The sequence below is a fragment of the Cetorhinus maximus genome, chromosome 15, assembly GCF_964194155.1.
Source record: "Cetorhinus maximus chromosome 15, sCetMax3.hap1.1, whole genome shotgun sequence".
NCBI classification, from domain to species: domain Eukaryota; kingdom Metazoa; phylum Chordata; class Chondrichthyes; order Lamniformes; family Cetorhinidae; genus Cetorhinus; species Cetorhinus maximus.
Window position 1 is genome coordinate 20,068,316 of NC_135893.1, and position 19,541 is coordinate 20,087,856.

The following is a 19,541-nucleotide window of genomic DNA, read 5'->3' on the forward strand; positions in this document are numbered from 1 at the left end:
AAGATGGCTCCCTTACCATCAGTCTTGAGCGTGACCTTGATCTGGTGTTTGCTTGTCCAAATTCCAAAGGCGTCTCTAACCTCGGTGCAGCTCCCAACCTTGTCAACGTACCTGGCGAGGAAGGTGAACACATCGGCGGCAGGGACTTGGGGGTTGTAGAGATGCACAGTCACCACACGGTCCTGCTGCAACGGCAGAGCAAAGAGCGACTCCATCGTCAGGATCTTCATCTCCGGCTGGTCTCTCTTCTCCTCGAACACCTTCAGGAACTTGACGCAAGCTGCCACACTCCTGAAAGTCACGTCGAAAAATCCAGCGCTGGGGAAGTCTTGCAGGGAGTAGATCTCCTACGTTTCAAATCCACACACCTTCAACAGGATCCGCTTGATAAAGAAGGCCCGATCCATGGGTGCTCCTCCTTCACTGTCCTTCACCGCCTCCCGAACAGTGTTACGTACCCCATGGTTATAGCCATCGCTTTACGACTACACTCGATCTTAGCCAAAAGGCGGCCGAGAAGCGATGATCCCTTTCCTCCCTTTTTACACCACTTCCAAAAGAATTTTGGAAAAGTCTGTGGCTTCCTTATTCCTCCTACGAAAATGCACCACCTCACACTTATATATTTTGAAATGAATTTGCCAATTACATGCCCATTCTGCAAGTCTTTTATATTGTTGCCGTCTTTCTCAGTATTAACTATACCCACCAGAAATTTGGTGTAATGCAAATATATGCAAATTGAGATGCAAATTAGTAGCGACAGCTGGCCTTCTTTGAATATGCTATCCTCTGCGGCAGTAGCTTACTCAGAATAGGTGAAAACATGGCGGCATTAGGTCAATCCATCAAAAAGAGAAAGATTTGTTTCTAAAAAATTCTGTTCATACATGGGTCTGTTCGCTATGTTAACAACGAACATTCAGATTGTTCCGATTGCTGTCACATTAATGGACAGCCAACAGCAATTTAAAACAGCAATTCTAGGGGGGAAAAAGACCTTGTGTGGTTTAGTCGAGGAAACAAGAAACTCCAGAGTCCTGAGCATGCAATCCAAGCCAACGCCGCTGTGCAATACAAAGGAAGTGTCTCACTATCAGAGGTGCTATCTTTTAGATGAGATGTTAAAGTGAGGCCCCACCTGCTCTCTCAGACGGAGTTAAAGATCCCAGAGGACTATTTAAAGAGCTGGGGAATTCTCCCCAGTACCCTAGACAAAATACATCCCACAGCCAACAACACTAAAACAGGTTATCTGTTCATTATCACACCACTGCTTGTGGAGTCTTGCTGTGTCCAACCTGACTGCTGCATTTCCTACATTATACAGTGACTGCACCTCAAAAATACTGAATGGGCTGCAAAACACTTTGGGATATCCTGAGGTCATGAAAGGTGCTTAAAACAATACAAGTTCTTAAAACTTTTAAAAACGCTAATTAAAATTCCATGAGCAAATCTGCACCTTTGCAATATGGTTAGCGTGGTGTTACAAAAGGGCATGTGTTTTTTTTATATCCAAACCTGTAGTTTGCTGACATGTTTGCATGTGGCACAATTGGAAAAGATGCACTTTCTCTCCATGTCTTAGCTGTAACATTGTGCGCCACTGCAGGAAGAGACTCCGTACTCTCTCTATGTGCCTCCTTTCTAGGACCTGCTGGCAAGCAATCTTTTGTCGAACAAACCGTGTCCACGCATCAAAGCAACCACTGCGAACAGAAACATACAAAATACAGGTCATTGCCATGGTGACATACTGATAGCACACCCAGCATATTTAAAGATGGAAAATCATTTGACATTTTACCAAGGTCAATAACATTTACCAACAGCTTCACCCCATACTGTGCACCACACTTGACACTGAAGGACAATTACACACACAATAGATTGCAGGTACACATGCTGACAGCACCATCTCTTGGCTTCCTCCTACTCTCAGCCAAGCATTTATGCTGTCCTGTGAGAAGTTCAGAGAAGTTTGGGGTCTTTTTTCCTTTGTTTTGACCTCCCCACCTCTCCTGAAAGGACTGAGAGTTTGGTTCCCTGTGTGCTGGTTGTCCTCCTTAAATTCAATTCTTCATGTGAACCTTGACAGACTGTCAAAAGATAGCTGGCTTCAGAATTTAGCCTAACCCTGTCCAAAGCCAGATGTCCACACAAGTGAACTTTCCAGCGACAATCAGAAGCAGAAACTGTTTTTGAGTCCAGGGAAGCTGAGGCCAGTGGTAGGATTCCTAATGTCATCCAGCTGAGATCAGTTTACTCAGCACATAATAAAGATGGAATCTGGAACCTTCTGTCCTATCTGGTTCAACAGTTTTGATTGAGTAAATAAGGAGAAACTGTTTCCAGCAACACAAAGGTTGGTGACCAGAAGGCAAAGATTTAAAATAATTGACAAAAAGAGCCTAAAAACTAAACTAGGAAAAATATTGATACAGTAAATCAATAATTATTGTATGTTAGCCTTGTTATAGTAAACATGAAAAGGAATCATTCCACTCTTGTTCAACTCTTCCCTACAGCTCAAACACTTACATTTGTAACTGTCTGTAGTTATCTCCAGTGAGCAATGCATGGATCTTTAGTGTTCCTTTGTTGTGAAGTTGCAGATCATTAAGCATTGCCCACAGTCTCTTCTTCCCCATCAGAAGCCATACCTCTGTTGTACATGCAGCTTGATCCTGGGCCCAAGTTTCAAGAATAGCTGTAAGGGATTTACAGAAAGCCATCAATGAGCGGTCAGCACTTAGGAGAAACTTCACTCTCACAATAAAGAGATGTCAACAACTGTTTAAAAACCTTATCCAGCATCATCCCACTCTCAGGACACCAATCTCACCTGCCTGCGTGTGCCTGTCCTTCTCATCCTGTGTGCTCGGAGTCAGCTCTCCCAGTCTCTTACTATGTGGAGCCTGAAACCAGTGCACAACTGTCTTTCTGTGAAGGGGAGGGAAAGGAGAATAATGAAGAATTATGGCTTCATTCAGGGGTCCCAAAATTGCTGACTCATTACAACCAGTCTGCTATCATTCTGGGCCAGGATATTAAAAGCCAACCTCTTTAGGACCATAACATACTGATGTCTGTGAACAACAAGGATCTCACTGAAGCATGAAAATACAATTTGATCATTGCCTTTGACATACTTAGTGGACACTTTTTGCAATACTTTTGCAAAAGGGTGGTTGGTGATCCAGAAAAACAAATGGTCCAATTGTTTTCTCTTAACCTCCTTGTTATTTGCCAATCATATAAAGAACAAGTCTGATGGAAAGTTTTATTAAACAGTCACCTTTTTAAAGCTCCCTAAATATAAAACTACTAAAGTAGGCACCAGGAAAGAAATCACAAGATTTTGGGCGGAATTGTCCCTGATTTGCACTAAGTGCGGTAGCGGGTGGGTAAAACGATCTTTTACCCGCCAGCCATGATGCCAGGTTTTCACGCTGTATCATCTGAAACCCCCAACATTACTTACGCATTCCCAGGAAATATGTCATTTTGATGCTGGGCGGGCGCCAATTCACCTGCCACGCTGTCACCTCACCACTTCATCATGCCAGGCACCACATTTAGAGTACAGCCATGCTCAGTGCTTCCAGCCCAGGGTTGTAGCAAAGAAGACATGGCCCCGAAAGGCAAGAAGACTGCAGCCCTCGAGCGCCTTTTGGATACCGTGGAGGCCCACTGTGATGCCCTCTGCACCCACTCTGCTGCAGGAGGGGCAGCTACATTACCACTCTAGCTCGGTAAGCGATGGCAGTGGTGATCAGTGCTAATGTTGCACATTAGAGGTTGGCCACCCAATGCAGATGGAGGATGAATGATCTCATCCATGCAGCCAGGGTATGGCAACCATCTCATCACTCTAAACTCACACATTCAAGTCCATCGCACATTCATTGGCATCTCATTCACTGCCAGATCAAGGGACATCACCACCCATTCTCATACACATACCCTCACACGTCCATCTGGTCTCATCTCCTCTGGAGGCTGCCTCCTCATCCTTCACCACCTTGAGGCCACTTGCACAGATCAACATGTGCCCCCCCACACACCCTTGGATACCCTCCTTCCCCAGTACAGCTCTCGTCCTGAAGCCTCTTACCTTGCCTGAAGCCACTTCTCTCCCTTCCCCAAGCAAGACCTTGCCCTGCAGCCGTTGGAAAGCCACCCACATATGATCTGGTAGATAAAGACGTACCCATGAGCTGCCCTAAAAGTGATGTGATGCTGTCTGTGAAGCCTGGGGCTGATGACTGCGAGTGCTGACAGAAGCAAGGTAGGCAAACAAACCTTGAAGTCCCGAGCGAAGTGCAGCCCGCCAAGTGCACGCCTTATATATGCTGTTGTGAAATATGTCGGCGTGTTTTCCCACCAACGTGGGTGGACAATCCAGAGAGGAGGGGGGAATGAGTTCAACGGGCTGGCCTTATAATGATATACTGATCTATTACAATGAGATTCCCGATGTCCGATGGCAGGGAACGCGGCCTGCCATTGACAGTGGAGCAGACGATCCCAACTGGTTTCATGACATCGTGAAACCAATTTTTGGCCTCCTCGCCATATTGTCCGTTCATGCAACCGAACACACCCGATGTCGGCGGGCACAGAGAATCCCAGCCTTGGATAACTTCATTTCTGCAAAAAGAGTTGAGCTAACTAATGTAATAGGCTGGGCCAAGCCAAATAAAAACCTAACATCAAGGAGCAGATGGCAGACAGGGTCAGAAAAACCTTGAACAAGGCATAATCATGGCATAAATCGGAACACACTGGAAATACATAGAAGGTCAGTCATAAACTGTAACCTTTTATCAATAAAAGGCCTGACCCAAAAGGTTAACATTTTTTTTCCTTTCAATGCTAATGGACTTGTTATGCATCCGCAGCCTTTATTTCAAGTTTGCAATAATCAGTTTTTTTTTTCTAACCCTTAAATGAGATGTGTAGCACTTTTCTTTATTCATTTGGTCACTGTAGGAGGTTTCTTCTGAGCATTGCTTAGTAAATCATACTTCTCCATCCCACAGGCCTTGGCCCTTCTCATGGTGCAGAAGATCATGATATTCTGACTCAAAAGCCATGTGCTTCTGGCCTTCCAAGGGGCGATTCCAGGTTTTTGGAAGACAGCTCTTAGTGCCACATTGGTATCATGTGGCTGGTCAAGCACATGCCAAACAGCAATTAACACTTTTCAACATGTGACCCTTGGGGAGGTAAGAGTTGGGCAGTAATCATTTGAACCAGACTATTGGTGACATGGTCGCACCACTAAATGCGGAGAATGTGGTGAAGACAGTACTGTCCACTGCATCAACTGTCTGCTTGCGGGACAGTCCAAGTCTCCAATAGAAATTGGAGTGATGCAAGCATTACATAGAGGAATTGGAGTGATACTAGTATCACACAAATTTTGTTGGGAGCAGAAGGTGTGATGACCATGTATTCTTGTGCAGTTCAATGCTTTTGAGGTAATATTACAGTGGATGGGTGAGATCAGGGTCTGTGGATCTTGGTATCTGACATGCTCCTGAGACCACGTTTCCCACGCTTTCCTTTCCATTCTTCTAGCCTTTGTCCTCAGTGTTCATTTCTGAAACACGAGGGTCTTCAATTGGGCTGACAATTGTTCATAGTTAGTATAGACTAGTGACCCAAAAGCACCTTTCATTAAAAAACACTGTTCAATGGAGCTTTAAAACCTAGGCCTGGACAATGAATGGGAACCGAAACATTTACAAAACAGTCATTCTTCAAAGGTGGCAGATAGTGCCATAAACAGGGAGGGTTTTCATTATTCACAGGGACATCAATAACATGCCATACTCCCAATGGAATTGACTGCAGCTAATCACTAAGATGATGACCAATCAGCCTCAACTTCACATACTGGACTGGCTACAGTTGTATAACTAAATGTTTGTCTATCCACCTCCCATGTAAGGAAAACGGAGATTAAATACAATACCTTACAAAGTACTAACGGCACAGAAACAGGCCACTTGGCCTAACAAATCCTTCTCTCACCACTCTTCGCCTTAACCCCATCAGCATATCCTTTCTCCCTCAAGCATATCTAGCTTCGCTTTGAATGCACCTCAGCTATTTGCCTCAACTACTCCCTGTGGTAATGGTTTCCACATTCTAATCACTCTCTGGATAGAAAGGTTTCTCCTGAATTGCCAATCGGATTAATTAGTGGCTATCTTATATTTACGGCCTTGATATTACATTGTGTGAGCCCTAGATTATGAAGTGGTGGTAGAAAATAGTATACCAAGGACTTTCTAAAAAAATGTTCTTATGCTAATATTCCTACAATATATTTCAAGGTCTTGGTGATGCCAGTGTTAGGGCACAAGTTGTCACTGCAATTCCCCAGAAGATAACCTCAACAAGGACTGAAGAGGGTGCAGAGCGGAAGCGAGGCCTTCTTTGTCACAGGGAAGGAAAACTGACAATAAATATAACCTGTCAGCAGCAACTTATGAAGCACCATTGACAGGCTGCGAGTGGCATACTCGTTCAGCCTCACAGCCCCAGAATCATGGGGGTAGGAGCCTAGCACATGGACATAAAAAGCAGGGAGATTTTATTTGTCAAAACACCAATGTTTACCCCTACCTGAAAAGTTTGACATCATTTGCGTTCAACAGCGTTCATTTGCAATCACTTGATATCAGTTGTGCTCAAAAGCAATCATTTAATATCAATAGCACCCAAAAGCAATCAGCTAACTATCATTTGACATCAATTGCACTCGAAAGCAATTATTTAGCCACTATTTTACATCAATTGCACTCAAAACCAATCATTTAGCTATCATTTAACATTTCAAGTACCGTAACTGACATCAATGTCATCAATTGCCCCAAACCACAGCACTCAAACATTTGCAATTAGCAACATCACTTAAGCATTTGGACATCAAAAATGATCATAGAGTTTATTTTCCATATTTCTGAATGTCAATAGTTTCAAACATCCTAAAACAGACCTAACTTTAGAAAAAGCAGATTCTGTTTGGATGAGATATTTTTATGTTTTTCTTCATTATCTATAATTCATGCAGCACAATCCTGTGCATACCCCGCCACCCCCACCGCACTCACCCTCCTCCCCCACCCATTGCAGCAGTTCTCTTCCCATCAATGCCCCCCTACCCCCTGGAGCAATTTTCTCCCTCACAAACTCCCCGATAAGGTGAGCCAATATAAGGTAGTATTAGGTCATATGACCAAAAGTTTGGTCAAAAGGGTTAAATGGGTATTAAAGATTCAGGGAAAATCACAGATGCTTTCCCCACAATGCGGGCTCCTGACCCCTATTTAACACTGACATCGGGATCCTGAAGCCTATGGGAAAAATCCTGGCCTGGGTGCCAGAAATGGAGGGCGGGATATTCCAGTCCTGCCAGCAGGAGGACCAGAAAATCGCTGCCTGATTGTCTTTCAGTCCTTCACAGTTACCTTGATGGATGTAAAAATCTAAATCAGAAAAAACACCCATCCCCTCCCACCCCATATTGCAGCAGTTCTCTTCCTCTCTCTCTCCCCTCCTCTCTCCCTCCCTCCATCCATCTTATTCCCTTTCCTATCCGCTCTCTCCCTTCCCCCTTTCCCCTTTTTCCCCTCCCCCCATTCCTCCCCTCTTTCCCCTCCCCTTTTTCCCCTACCCCTCCCCTCTTTGCCCTCCCCTCGTCCCACAATCCCCTCCCCAAACTGGAGATCTCAGTTTACAGGGCCAGCCAGAAGCTGGAAGTGATGCTTTCTGGCCAGTCTTCTATATTTTTGAAGCCGCGCGGAAACAGCGAGGACTGTGGCAACAAGGTAAGTATTGGGAAGGGTGGGGAAGGGGCAGTTTGAGAGAGGTCAGGAGGGCCTGTAGTTTGGCAACATCAATGAGGCCGGGAGGATCAGCAAGGCCTGAAGGATTGGCAAGGCCTGGAATTCAGCGGCATCGGTGGGACCCAAGGCCCAGAAACTGTAGAGGGGGTGAGGAGTTTGGAGACTGAAGGGAGAGAGGGGAAGAACTTGGAGACTGGAGGGAGAGAGAGTCGAGACTGGAGAGGGAGAGAAAGAGGTGAGTTTAGACCCTGAGACTGGGGAAGGGGGAAGTTGAGACCCTGAGACCTGGGGGGTAGGTGGGTGGAAATTATAGACCCTGAGACTAAAATTAATTAAAAACTGATGGGGATCTGGTGGGTGCTCTCAAGCACATACTGTATAGCAGAACTATTTATTGGACAAAATGACAAAACTGAATAAATTCAAATACTACTGAAGTAATTAATTTCATTGTATTTTTCAATGCAGGTTTCTAAGCACATTGGATAGTTTTGAACGCACTCAATAATTTGAGCCCACTGGATAGCTTTAAGTGCACTCGATAGCTTTCAGGGCCTTTTGATGTCAAAGATGGCAAAACCCTGCTGAATGCAATCAAACTCATTCCAAATGAGAACATTTGATATCAAGTGATCGCCAGTTGTTTCTGAGCGCACTGAATGCAAAAACGATGTCAAATTTTTCAGGTAGGGGTGGCACACTTATAGGGAGAGATAATACTGAACACCCTATATGTTTCTTCCTGCTCTATTAACACAATCTTCCTCCAAGCAACAAATATGTGGTGGAAAAGAAATTGCCCCAGGCCACACTGCAGAACTCTCCTGGCATGTTCTCTGGTCTGTCTCCTTTGTTTCATGAACCTGACCGATGACAACAGAACCTGCCTAAAAACCAGCTCCAACCTCTGCACCTTTAAACGTCTCAATATCAGATTCAAGCTGCACTCACAGTTAAAAGACACAGGCAGGTCACAGTACATGGCCAACACAGACTCAAATTGACAATGCATGGAATAAACTGGATGAACAAACATACTATAGAGCAAAGGTTCCTACAGAGAGCTGTGTCCATTGCATCAACTTTGTGAATCCATTTGTGTCAGAACATCAAGCTCATACACTTCAGGGTATGAAGCTGAAAAAAAGACCTTTATTCAAACATGAGATACAAACCTCAAGAAGTCAAATCCCTGCCAGAGGTCACACTTTAAAGCAGTTTATAGTCAGAACTGATTACTGCACACCTATACTGCATGTGGGAGAAGGGCAATCCTCTGTTGAATAGCACCAGCTGGCGCTCTATTATTTACGCAATTCATGTTCATTAGCTACATTCACAGTTCCCCTTCAAACCAGCACCAACTCTTAATACTGATATATGTGAATTTCAGCTTAGTTTCTGACGATGAAATCATGCAGCTAGTATCCCAAAAGATTTCACATATCTGGTACTGCTGCATGCTGCAATAGGCCAATGGCAAGATATATCTCAGGTAGCAATGCAGCATTCCATAATGATCCTGTGGGTGCATACGCTGCCTGATGTGGCACTAAACTTCACAGGCAGGAAGGTGCCAGGATCAATCCTATGTCCTGGACCATGAGGACAACTGTAGAATCCTTAAATTAAGTTTAAAGTAAATCAACTGTCTTTGCACTATTGTCATATCAATGTTCACACTTACTGCCCATGCAAACTGGCCAAGCTCAGTAATTGTGCAGCCTCTTGTTGATTCCTCCAAGGTCTGTAAGTTTTCGTCCTAATGAACTGCAGCGTGACCGGCTTCCTCAGGTGAATAGCACAGGATTTGCCAGTTGTGTTTGGAGCTCCTGCCACCAGCTGACACTGATTGGGACTGGCTGCATCTCTCCACTGTTCAGGGGAGTAGGTATAGAGAAAATTCACAACATAATCATTTTCACAAAGTTTCTTTATAGGGAGAATGTATGCTCAAGTTTTTATTTCAAGCTTTTAATGGAGGAGGAAAGGAGCTGCAAATATGTTTCAATTATAATTAATACATTTTTGGGGGTTATTTACTCTTATTGATTTCAGATATTTTTGGCTTTTGTGCTTCAAATTACTGTCACAGGTGAATCTGAATGCTGTGTCCTCAGAAACATTTTCATTTGCTCAGGTATCCAGGTTAATATTTGGCTGCCCAAGGAAGGAACAGAAAACCCTAGGCAGATGATCTCTGCTATGTGTTTCATCCTATTTTCACTGGGATAAGATTCTGCATTTGAAGGCCTGAGCAATTTTTAATCCTGTGTGATTTGGGCAATTGCTATACTCACTCGCTTAAAGGAATGAGCCAGGAGCTGTGCGCATTGCCTTCTCTCCAGAAATTCCACCTGTATCTGGGTAAGCTGAACAGCCCGGCGCAGTGCATGTAGACCCTTCCTCAGCAACTGGCGTTCCTGCAAAGATATAGCTCCAGCGTAGCGCTGTTGCACAAAGCAGTTCCAGGCATAGAGACACTGTGACAGGAGCCTTTGGTGATATAGCTTCAGATACCTGAAACAAAGAAATTTCAGAGACTCATAAGCACCACACATAGCTGCATTATCAAACTGATCAATCTGCCCCAAACATTGCATCAATCTTCCTTGTAACTTATAAATTAAGCAGATTCGCTTTTTTCTGGACAAGATCTATATTCTCTGGAGTTTAGAAGAATGAGAGATGATCCAATTGAAATATATAAAATTCTGAAGGGGCTTAACAGGGTAGATGCTAAGAAAATGTTTTCCCTGTCTGGGGAATCCAAATCACAGGGTCACAGTCTCAGAATAAGGGATTGGCCACTTACAACTGAGATGAGGAGAAATTTCTTTACTCAAAGGGTTGCAAATCTTTGGAATTCTCTACTCCAGAAATCCATAGATGCTCAGTCATTAAATATATTCAAGACAGAGGTTGACAGATTTTTGAGTTCTACGGGAGTTAAGGGCTATGGGGATAATGCGGTAACGTGGAATTGAGATAGAAAATCAGCCATGATTTTGCTGAATGACAGAGCAGGCTTGAAGGGCAAAATAGGCGACTCCTGCTCCTATTTCTTACGTCTTTATGTTCTCCCCTCCTCTCCTGAAGGCAATGACTCTCAAGGGAGTTCAGATTCCCTCCACTCCTGAAAGTGCAGAGTTTCATTGGGGTTCAGGTCCCCTTCTGTCCCGAACAGATTAACTCCAACTGGGGTTCAGGGCACTCCTTCCTGAAGATGCTGGGGTTCAAGCCACCACCAATACCTCAACAGACCAATTTTGAATTTTCAAAATGAATGGCAGAACGCTGCTTTGCAGGGAATATCACAGTTGAATGCAATTCTAGTTCAGACATACAGAAGTGAAATGTAGCATTCAGCTAACTCAGGCAGAGACGGAATCTGTGATGTGTAATGTGTAGTCCAGTGCTATATCAGCCGGTGTCTTTAAGCAGGAGGTTACTCACTGAACTGCTGCTGCATAATTTCAACATAAGGCCATACCATATATTTATATCATGCATTTATAATCAAACCATAGTAGCTATTATTTTTTGATCCACAAACTCTGCAAATAGTGAACTTTTGGTAAAATCTGATCACTAAAATTGGTATCCATGCGTGATCCCATCTCCACCAACCTGAAACAGGAAACAGACTGACCCACTGATGGGCTTCTCTTTAAAGGACAGCACATCCAACCAAGTCTCTAGTAAATTGGCTTATAACCAATCAACTTAAAAGCTTCCCCTCAGACAGTAGATTTTTTTATTGATTTACTGAGAAGAGTACCTCACAATGAATGTATGCTGCCTCCTCTCCCTCCCAACAATGGCTCTTCATTAATCAGGATTGAGCATCAACCTCAGGAGCTTGGCATGTGACCTGACATGTAGTTTTACCAGTGGAAAAGCTCTACTCAGTGTTCACAGCTTGTTATTACACTTACCTTGTCACAATTCATTTGGGTGCATCTTAAAAATCCTCAGGGTTTTTACAAATATTAAACATTTAATTCAGCTTTGAACAGTCCCAATGTAAGCTTGCTAAAGAACAACAGAAAATTAATTTCATTTCCATTTAAACCATTTGCCACTATCAAATTGATTTAATAGATTTTTCATAAATGTAATGAATATCGATCATGAATCCTCTCTTTAACACAAAGGGAATTATGTCCCAAATAAAATCTGGTCTAACTGGGAAGGTTGTAAGATTTTGAGGCACTCCATTATAGTCAAAATTTTCTGCCACTTACATCCCATTTTCCTTACCCACACAAATTTATCATAATCAGAAAGATTTATTCTACATCGGGCTACTCCTAACCTGCTGAGCCCCATCTGTGCTCATCTCCATAGAAACGCAGAAGTACAAGAGACGCCCCACTGACCCTCTGTGTTGTTACAGCAGGAACCAGACACAGAACAACAGCAGTTCCTGCAAATGCTCCACTGAACAGGAACTCTTAACCAACTCCAACTGAGATGGGAATGAAATGCTGACTTAATCATCTATCAAATGCGGCTCAGTGTTCATCCCAACTCTTCAATTCTAAGATACAGTAACAACTAGCCAAGGTTCCTTCCACAACACCACCCAAACCAACGACCTCTACCATCTAGAAGGACCAGGGCAGCAGGAGAAGGAGAATAACCCACTTCCAAGGTCCATTCCAAGTCATACAGCATCCAGATTTGGAAATATATTACTGTTCATCATCGCAAAATCCTCGTACTTCCTCATTTATAGCACTGTGGAAGTATGTTCACCACACAGACTGCAGCAGTTCAAGAAGGTGGCTCACCACCATCTACTCAAGGAGGATTAAGGATGGGCAATAAACGCTGACCTTGCCAGTGATGGTCACATCCCAAGGATATTAAAATGTAGTCAACAAACACATCCTCAAAAGTCACTTCCAAAAAGGGCCTAATGCATGTGACTTTGATTTTGGCAACATAGAGCTGTTGTTCACCAATTTGAAATTTTAAGTGCTCGTGTATATAGCGTGTTTTTTTTTCAAACTGGGAAGTATGCAGAGAGATTTCTCATCCTCAGGACAGAGTGACTGTTCCTAGCACCCCCAAAAGACATTACAGCAAATAGTAACAACCATAGTGCAGTTTTTTCTGACCATACAAAGAGAAGGTTGAGAAAATAGTTAAAAAGGCATATGGGATTCTGAGCTTTATAAATAGAGGCATAGAATTTTTTTTTTTTTTTATTGTAAAAATATACTTTATTCATAAAAAATCTTCAATCACATTCAAAACCATTTCAAAAACAACATTACAAGGGTACAATCCAGGTTAAACTTTTACAAAATGTATCACCAGGTGCATCAGTACAAACAATATTACAATCATTTACAGCCTTTCATTTTGATCTGTACAGCCCGAGGGGCTCTAAACAGTTCCCAGTCTCTCGGTGCGCTGTGGTAGAAAGGTCTTAGACAGCGACCCTTCCCCATTGCGCCTTTGCGGCAGCTGCCCCAAGCTTTAGTGCGTCCCTCAGCACGTAGTCCTGGACTTTGGATTGTGCCAGTCCGCGACAATCGGTCGGGGACAACTCTTTGTGCTGGAAGACCAACAAGTTTCGGGCAGACCAAAGTGCGTCTTTCACCGAGTTGATGATCCTCCAGCTGCAGTCGATGTTTGTCTCGGTGTGTGTCCCTGGGAACAGCCCGTAGAGCACAGAGTCCTGTGTCACAGAACTGCTCGGGATGAACCTCGACAGCAACCACTGCATCTCTCTCCAGACTTTCTTTGCAAAGGCACAATCCACAAGGAGGTGAACAACGGTCTCTTCCCCACCACAGCCACCTCGAGGGCATCGTGCAGAGGGGGTGAGACTCCTGGCGTGTAGGAAGGATCTGACGGGGAGGGCCTTTCTCACCACCAGCCAAGCTACGTCTTGGTGCTTGTTGGAAAGTTCTGGCGATGAGGCATTCTGCCAAATGACTTTGACAGTCTGCTCGGGGAACCATCCCACAGGGTCCACCCTCTCCTTATCCCTCAGGGCCTCTAGGACGTTACGTGCTGACCACTGCCTGATGGACTTGTGGTCAAAGGTGTTTTTCTGCATAAATTTTTCCACCAGGGACAGGTGGTACGGCACGGTCCAACTACTTGGAGCGTTCCGCGGCAGCGTGGCCAGACCCATCCTTCGCAACACCGGGGACAGGTAGAACCTCAGCACGTAGTGACACTTGGTGTTTGCGTACTGAGGGTCTACGCACCGCTTGATGCAGCCGCACACAAAGGTGGCCATCAGTATGAGGGCGATGTTGGGCACGTTTTTTCCCCCTTTATCTAGAGGCTTGTACATCGCGTCCCTGCGGACACGATCCATTTTCGACCTCCAGATAAAGCGGAAGATGGCTCGAGTGATCGCCATCGCGCAGGAGTGTGGAATGGGCCAGACCTGCGCCACGTACAGCAACAGCGAGAGTACCTCACACCTGATGACCAGGTTCTTACCCGCAATGGAGAGGGAGCGTCGCTCCCACATGCCCAGTTTCCTTTTCACCATAGCCACTCGCTCCTTCCAGTTTCTAACGCATGCCCCGGTCCCTCCGAACCATATCCCCAGCACCTTCAGGCCGTCAGCCCTGACAGTGAAGGGGACAAAGGATCGGTCAGCCCAGTTCCCAAAGAACATGGCCTCGCTCTTCCCACGATTTACCTTGGCTCCCGAGGCCAGTTCGAACTGGTCGCAGACGTGCATCAGTCTGCGCACCGACAGCGGATCCGAGCAGAAGACGGCGACGTCGTCCATGTACAGGGAGGCTTTTACCTGAGTGCCTCCACTGCCTGGGATCGTCACTCCTCTTATGCCCGGATCCTTCCTGATGGACTCGGCAAAGGGTTCTATGCAGCACACGAAAAGGACAGGCGAGAGAGGGCAGCCCTGCCTGACTCCAGATTTAATCGGAAAGCTATCTGTTTCCCACCCATTGATTGAGACTGCGCTACTGATGTTAGTGTAGAGCAGTTGGATCCAATTTCGAATTCCCTCCCCAAACCCCATTTTGGAGAGCACATCCCCCATGTAGGTGTGCGATATTCTGTCAAAGGCCTTCTCCTGATCCAAGCTGATGAGGCAGGTATCCACACCCCTGTCCTGTACATAGGCAATCGTATCCCTGAGCAGCGCCAGGCTGTCAGAGATCTTCCTGCCTGGCACAGAGCAGGTCTGGTCAGGGTGAATCACCAATTCCAGAGCGGATTTGACCCGGTTGGCGATGACCTTGGACAGAATCTTATAGTCCACATTCAACAGTGAAATGGGTCGCCAATTTCTAATTTCCTCCCTTTCCCCCTTGTGCTTGTAGATGAGGGTGATGATGCCTTTCCTCATGGATTCTGACATGCTGCCGGCCAGGAGCATACTCTCGTACACTTCTAGCAGGTCTGGGCCGATCAAGTCCCACAGAGCCGAATACAACTCCGCCGGCAGGCCGTCGCTTCCGGGGGTTTTACTCTTCTCGAAGGACTCGAGGGCCTTAGTCAGTTCGTCAGGAGTTAGCGGTTTGTCTAGGCTCTCCCGCGTACTGTGGTCTAAGACCTCCGTGATAGAGGACAGGAAGGACTGGGAGGCCGTGCTGTCCGTGGGCTTCACGTCATACAGACCGGCATAAAAGGATTTGCTGATCCTCAGAATGTCGGACCGTGATGACTTTACTGAGCCGTCTTCTTCCTTCAGGCTGCTGATCACGGAGCGCTCTCTGTGTACCTTTTGGAAGAAGAAACGTGAGCACGTCTCATCCTGCTCCACGGAGCGGACTCTGGAACGGAAGATGATCTTGGAGGCCTCCGAGGCAAAGTGCGAGGCTTGCTGGCCCTTCACCTCTTGGAGCTCCTCCTTGACATCGACCCCCATCGACTGCAGCCGGAGCAGATTCTGCATCTTTTCCTGGAGTCGGGACATTTCCCTCTGTTCCTTTCTAGCTTTCTGGGTGCCTTTGCGGATGAAAAACCTCTTGATGCTTCCCTTGATCGCTTCCCACCAGTGTGTCAGGGACTCAAAGAGGGGTTTCACGGTTCTCCAACCTTTGTAATCCCTCTTGAGCTCCTCAATGTTCTCTGGGGTCAGCAGTTGCACATTTAGCTTCCATGCCCCCCTGCCCACCCTCAGGTCTTCCTCCAAGTGGCAGTCCGCCAGTAGGAGGCAGTGGTCAGAGAAGAACACCGGCTTGACGTCGGTGGATCTGACTGTGAATGCACGGGACACAAACAGGAAGTCTATCCTGGAACGAATGGACCCGTCTGGCCGCGACCAGGTGTATCTACGCTGCGCTCCGTCTGCAGGGTTGCTGAAGACGTCGTGCAGCTTGGCATCCTTAACTGTTTCCATCAGGGATCTGGACGTAGCGTCCAATCTGCTTCCGGCCCTGCCGGATCGTCCAGCCGCATCGATGATGCAGTTGAAGTCCCCGCCCAGAATGACCGGCCTGGAGGTCGCCAGCAGCAGTGGGAGCTGCTGAAAAACCTCCAGCCGCTCAGCCCCTTGTGCCGGGCCGTACACGTTAATTAACCGGAGTGGAGCGTTCTTGTACATTACGTCTGCTACCAGGAGTCGCCCGCCCACCACCTCCTTGACCTCGGAGACGGTGAAGTTGCCTCCCCGCAGCAGAATACCCAGGCCGGAGGAACGAGAGTCGTTTCCGCCCGACCAGATCGATGGCCCGTGGGACCACCATCGTGACCATTGCCTGTAGGAGCTGAGGTGCGGTATCGCACACTCCTGCAGAAACAACAGGTCAGCTTTGACCTTGGCTAGGTAGTCCAAGGTCGCAACACATCGCGTAGTAGATTTAATGCTACGCACATTTATGGATACAATCTTTAAACCCATTTTAAAGCATTTATTCTCCTACCAAACCCACTGTCTCTGAGAGTCCCAGACCTTTAGTCTGCTCCTTCATACCCGTAGTGAGCTCAAATTCCTTCACTTTGGATGGGCTGAGGTAGATCTCCTTGGCCGTGTTCTGCTCCAGTGGCATCTGGAGGTTCACGTGGAGAGCGGGTTTTGAGATGACCTTTGCTGGAGAAGCTTCTCCAAAACTCACCCCCTCTGGGGTGTTGCTGTTCCCGGCTTCCTGGAGCTGGGGTGCGATGATTGCCTCACTGCTCCCAGATTCCAGGGGCTGTGGTGCACTGGCCTCCTCAGGTTGCAGGCAAAGTTGGGGTGCGCTGGTCTCCTTGTTGTCTCCAATTTTCTGGAGCTCGGGTGTCTCGTCCTCCAACGCCCTGGAGCTTTGCCGCCTCTTCTGTCGGTGCCGCTCTGGCACTTCCTCATCCGAAGAGCTGCTGCCCTTGTCATCCGTGTCGGATGGGAGACGCCTCTTGCCGCTTCTCTGGGAAACGCCTTTGCTTCTTCTTCGCTCCCTCTTACTTTTCTTGTTCTTCACCGTCCGCCACTCCCCCTGCTGCTTTTCCACTGCTGCCTCCTCCTCCATTGATTCGCTGTCCTGAGGACTGGAAGGTTCAGGGGGTAGTGCTGTTGATTGGCTCTCTGTTGCCTCAATCTCTTTCTCCACCTTGTCTCTCTCTGTGTCCTCCTTTGTCCCGTTGGGCTCCCTGGGGGCCTTGGTGGTTGGAGTGACACGAAACCTTTCTTCTGCTTCCCCCTGGTCGGCTTTGGCTGCCTGTGCGTAAGTACGGCAGCGTTTGGGGCAGGTCCTGTAGAGGTGACTTGCCTCGCCACACAGGTTGCAGCACTTGGCCTGTTTGCAGTCTTTTGTCTGGTGCCCTTCCTGTTTGCAGATCTTGCAGAGGGAGGCGCTGCAGTTGGCCGCCACATGACCAGCCTTGCCGCATGAGCGACAATGCTTGGGTTGCCCAGCGTAGACCAGGTAGCCCCGGTTTCCCCCGATGGCGAAACTGGAGGGAGGGTGGAAAATGGCTCCCTTACCATCGGTCTTTAGCGTGACCTTAAACAGGCGTTTGCCTGTCCAGATCCCCAAGTCGTCTCGAATCTCGGTGCCGCTCCCCACCTTATCGAAGTACCTGGTGAGGAAGGTGACCACGTCGGCGACAGGGACGAAGGGGTTGTACACATGCACCATCACCTCACGTTCCCGTTGCAACGGCAGAGAAAAGTGCGGCTCCGCCGTCAGGATCTTCATCTCCGGCAGGTCTCTCTTCTCCTCGAACACCCTCAGGAGCCGGACGCAGTCTGCCACTCGCTTGAAAGTCACGTCGAAATAACCACCTTTGCGGGAGTCGTGCAGGGTGAAGATCTCCGTAGCTTGGAAGCCGCACGCCTTCAACAGGATCCTCCTGGTGAAGAAGCCCCGATCCATAGGTGATCCTCCTTCGCTGTGGTTCACCGTGACTCGGACGGTGATAGGTAACCCACGGTATAGATTTGGATTGCGATTGGTTATCGCCCTTCCATCCCGACCTTGCCATGGCAGGACCATGGTGTCGCCCCTGCAACACTTGATCTTAGCCAAAAGGCCGAGAATAGAGGCATAGAATACAAAAGCAAAAAAAGTTATGACGAGCCTTTGTAAAACACTGGTTCAGCCTCAATTGGAGTTATGTCCAGTTCTAGACACCACATTTTAGAAAGGATGTTAAGGCTTTAGTGAGGGTGCAGCAAAGGTTTACAAGAATGGTTTCAGGATTGAGGGACCTCAGTTAGGGCTAGATGGGAATTACTGGGGTTGTTCTCCATAGAAAATAGAAGTTAGAGAGGAGATTTGATAGAAGCATTCAAAATCATGAGGCGGCTGGACAGAATAGATAGTGAGAAACTGTTCCCATTGGCCGAAGGGTCGAGAACCAGAGGACACCAATTTAAGGTGACTGGCAAAAGAAGCAACGGTGACATAGAGGAAAACTTTTTTAAACACAGCAAATGGTTAGGATCTGGAATGCACACCTTGAGAGTTTGGTGGAGGCAGATACAACTTTGGCTTTCAAAGGGGAATTGGATAATTATGTGAAGAGAATAAAACGTGCAGGTCCACGGAAATGGAGCGATTGGACTCCTTCCATGCTGTAATCATTCTATGATTCTACGGGAAAGTCACCCCTCCTAAAGAGATAATACCAATCAATAAACCTCTCAACTTTTAACCAGTTGAAATGTTTAACTTTCAGGTGAAGTAAGAGCCTTAAAGAGTTTTTTAGGTTCTTCCCCCACGCCCCTTTGCCCCTTTTTTTCTCCCCCCTTCCTCTCAAGGTTCTGCCTCTTGTTAAGGTATGGCTTTATGGAATTGTGCACATTCCAAACCTACATATTCACCCTCAAAGGCATCACATTCAGTCTCATTCTTTCCTTAACCAACATGCACGCCAGCACTTACTAACGGGAATCAGTGGACAACCTTGCTGACTTTCCATCTCGTTAACCGAGGAATGCTGAGGCCAATATTAATGCCACATTTGCTGCACAGACAGCTATAGGCTTATCTATTGCAGCATTGTGTGGAATAAGATAATCCATCTCAGGTGTCTGATATGGAGGAGGAACTTGCATTTGTCAGAGGGCAAGGTTAGTGGCTCATCCACTCTCACAGTCTTGGGACAGAGTGATGGTCACATCCCAAGAATATTAAAATGTAGTCAACAAAAACGTCTTCAAAAGTCACTTGCAAAAAGGGCCTAATGCATGTGACTTTGATTTTGGCAACATAGAGCTGTTGTTCACCAATTTGAAATTTTAAGTGCTCG

At 46.6% G+C, this 19,541-nt stretch overlaps 1 protein-coding gene across 1 annotated transcript in view; it reads right to left on the bottom strand.

The window, feature by feature from the left end:
• The window catches only part of LOC144691113 (uncharacterized), a 67,077-nt gene that overhangs the window by 33,073 nt on the left and 14,463 nt on the right, over window positions 1-19,541 (bottom strand). The window contains exons 6-10 of the mRNA XM_078559186.1: window positions 10,166-10,385; window positions 9,553-9,740; window positions 2,849-2,946; window positions 2,545-2,713; window positions 1,525-1,712 (exon numbers count right to left, since the gene is read on the bottom strand). Of these exons, the coding sequence (XP_078415312.1) occupies window positions 1,525-1,712; window positions 2,545-2,713; window positions 2,849-2,946; window positions 9,553-9,740; window positions 10,166-10,385 (863 nt within the window). The remainder of the gene's footprint in view (window positions 1-1,524; window positions 1,713-2,544; window positions 2,714-2,848; window positions 2,947-9,552; window positions 9,741-10,165; window positions 10,386-19,541) is intronic.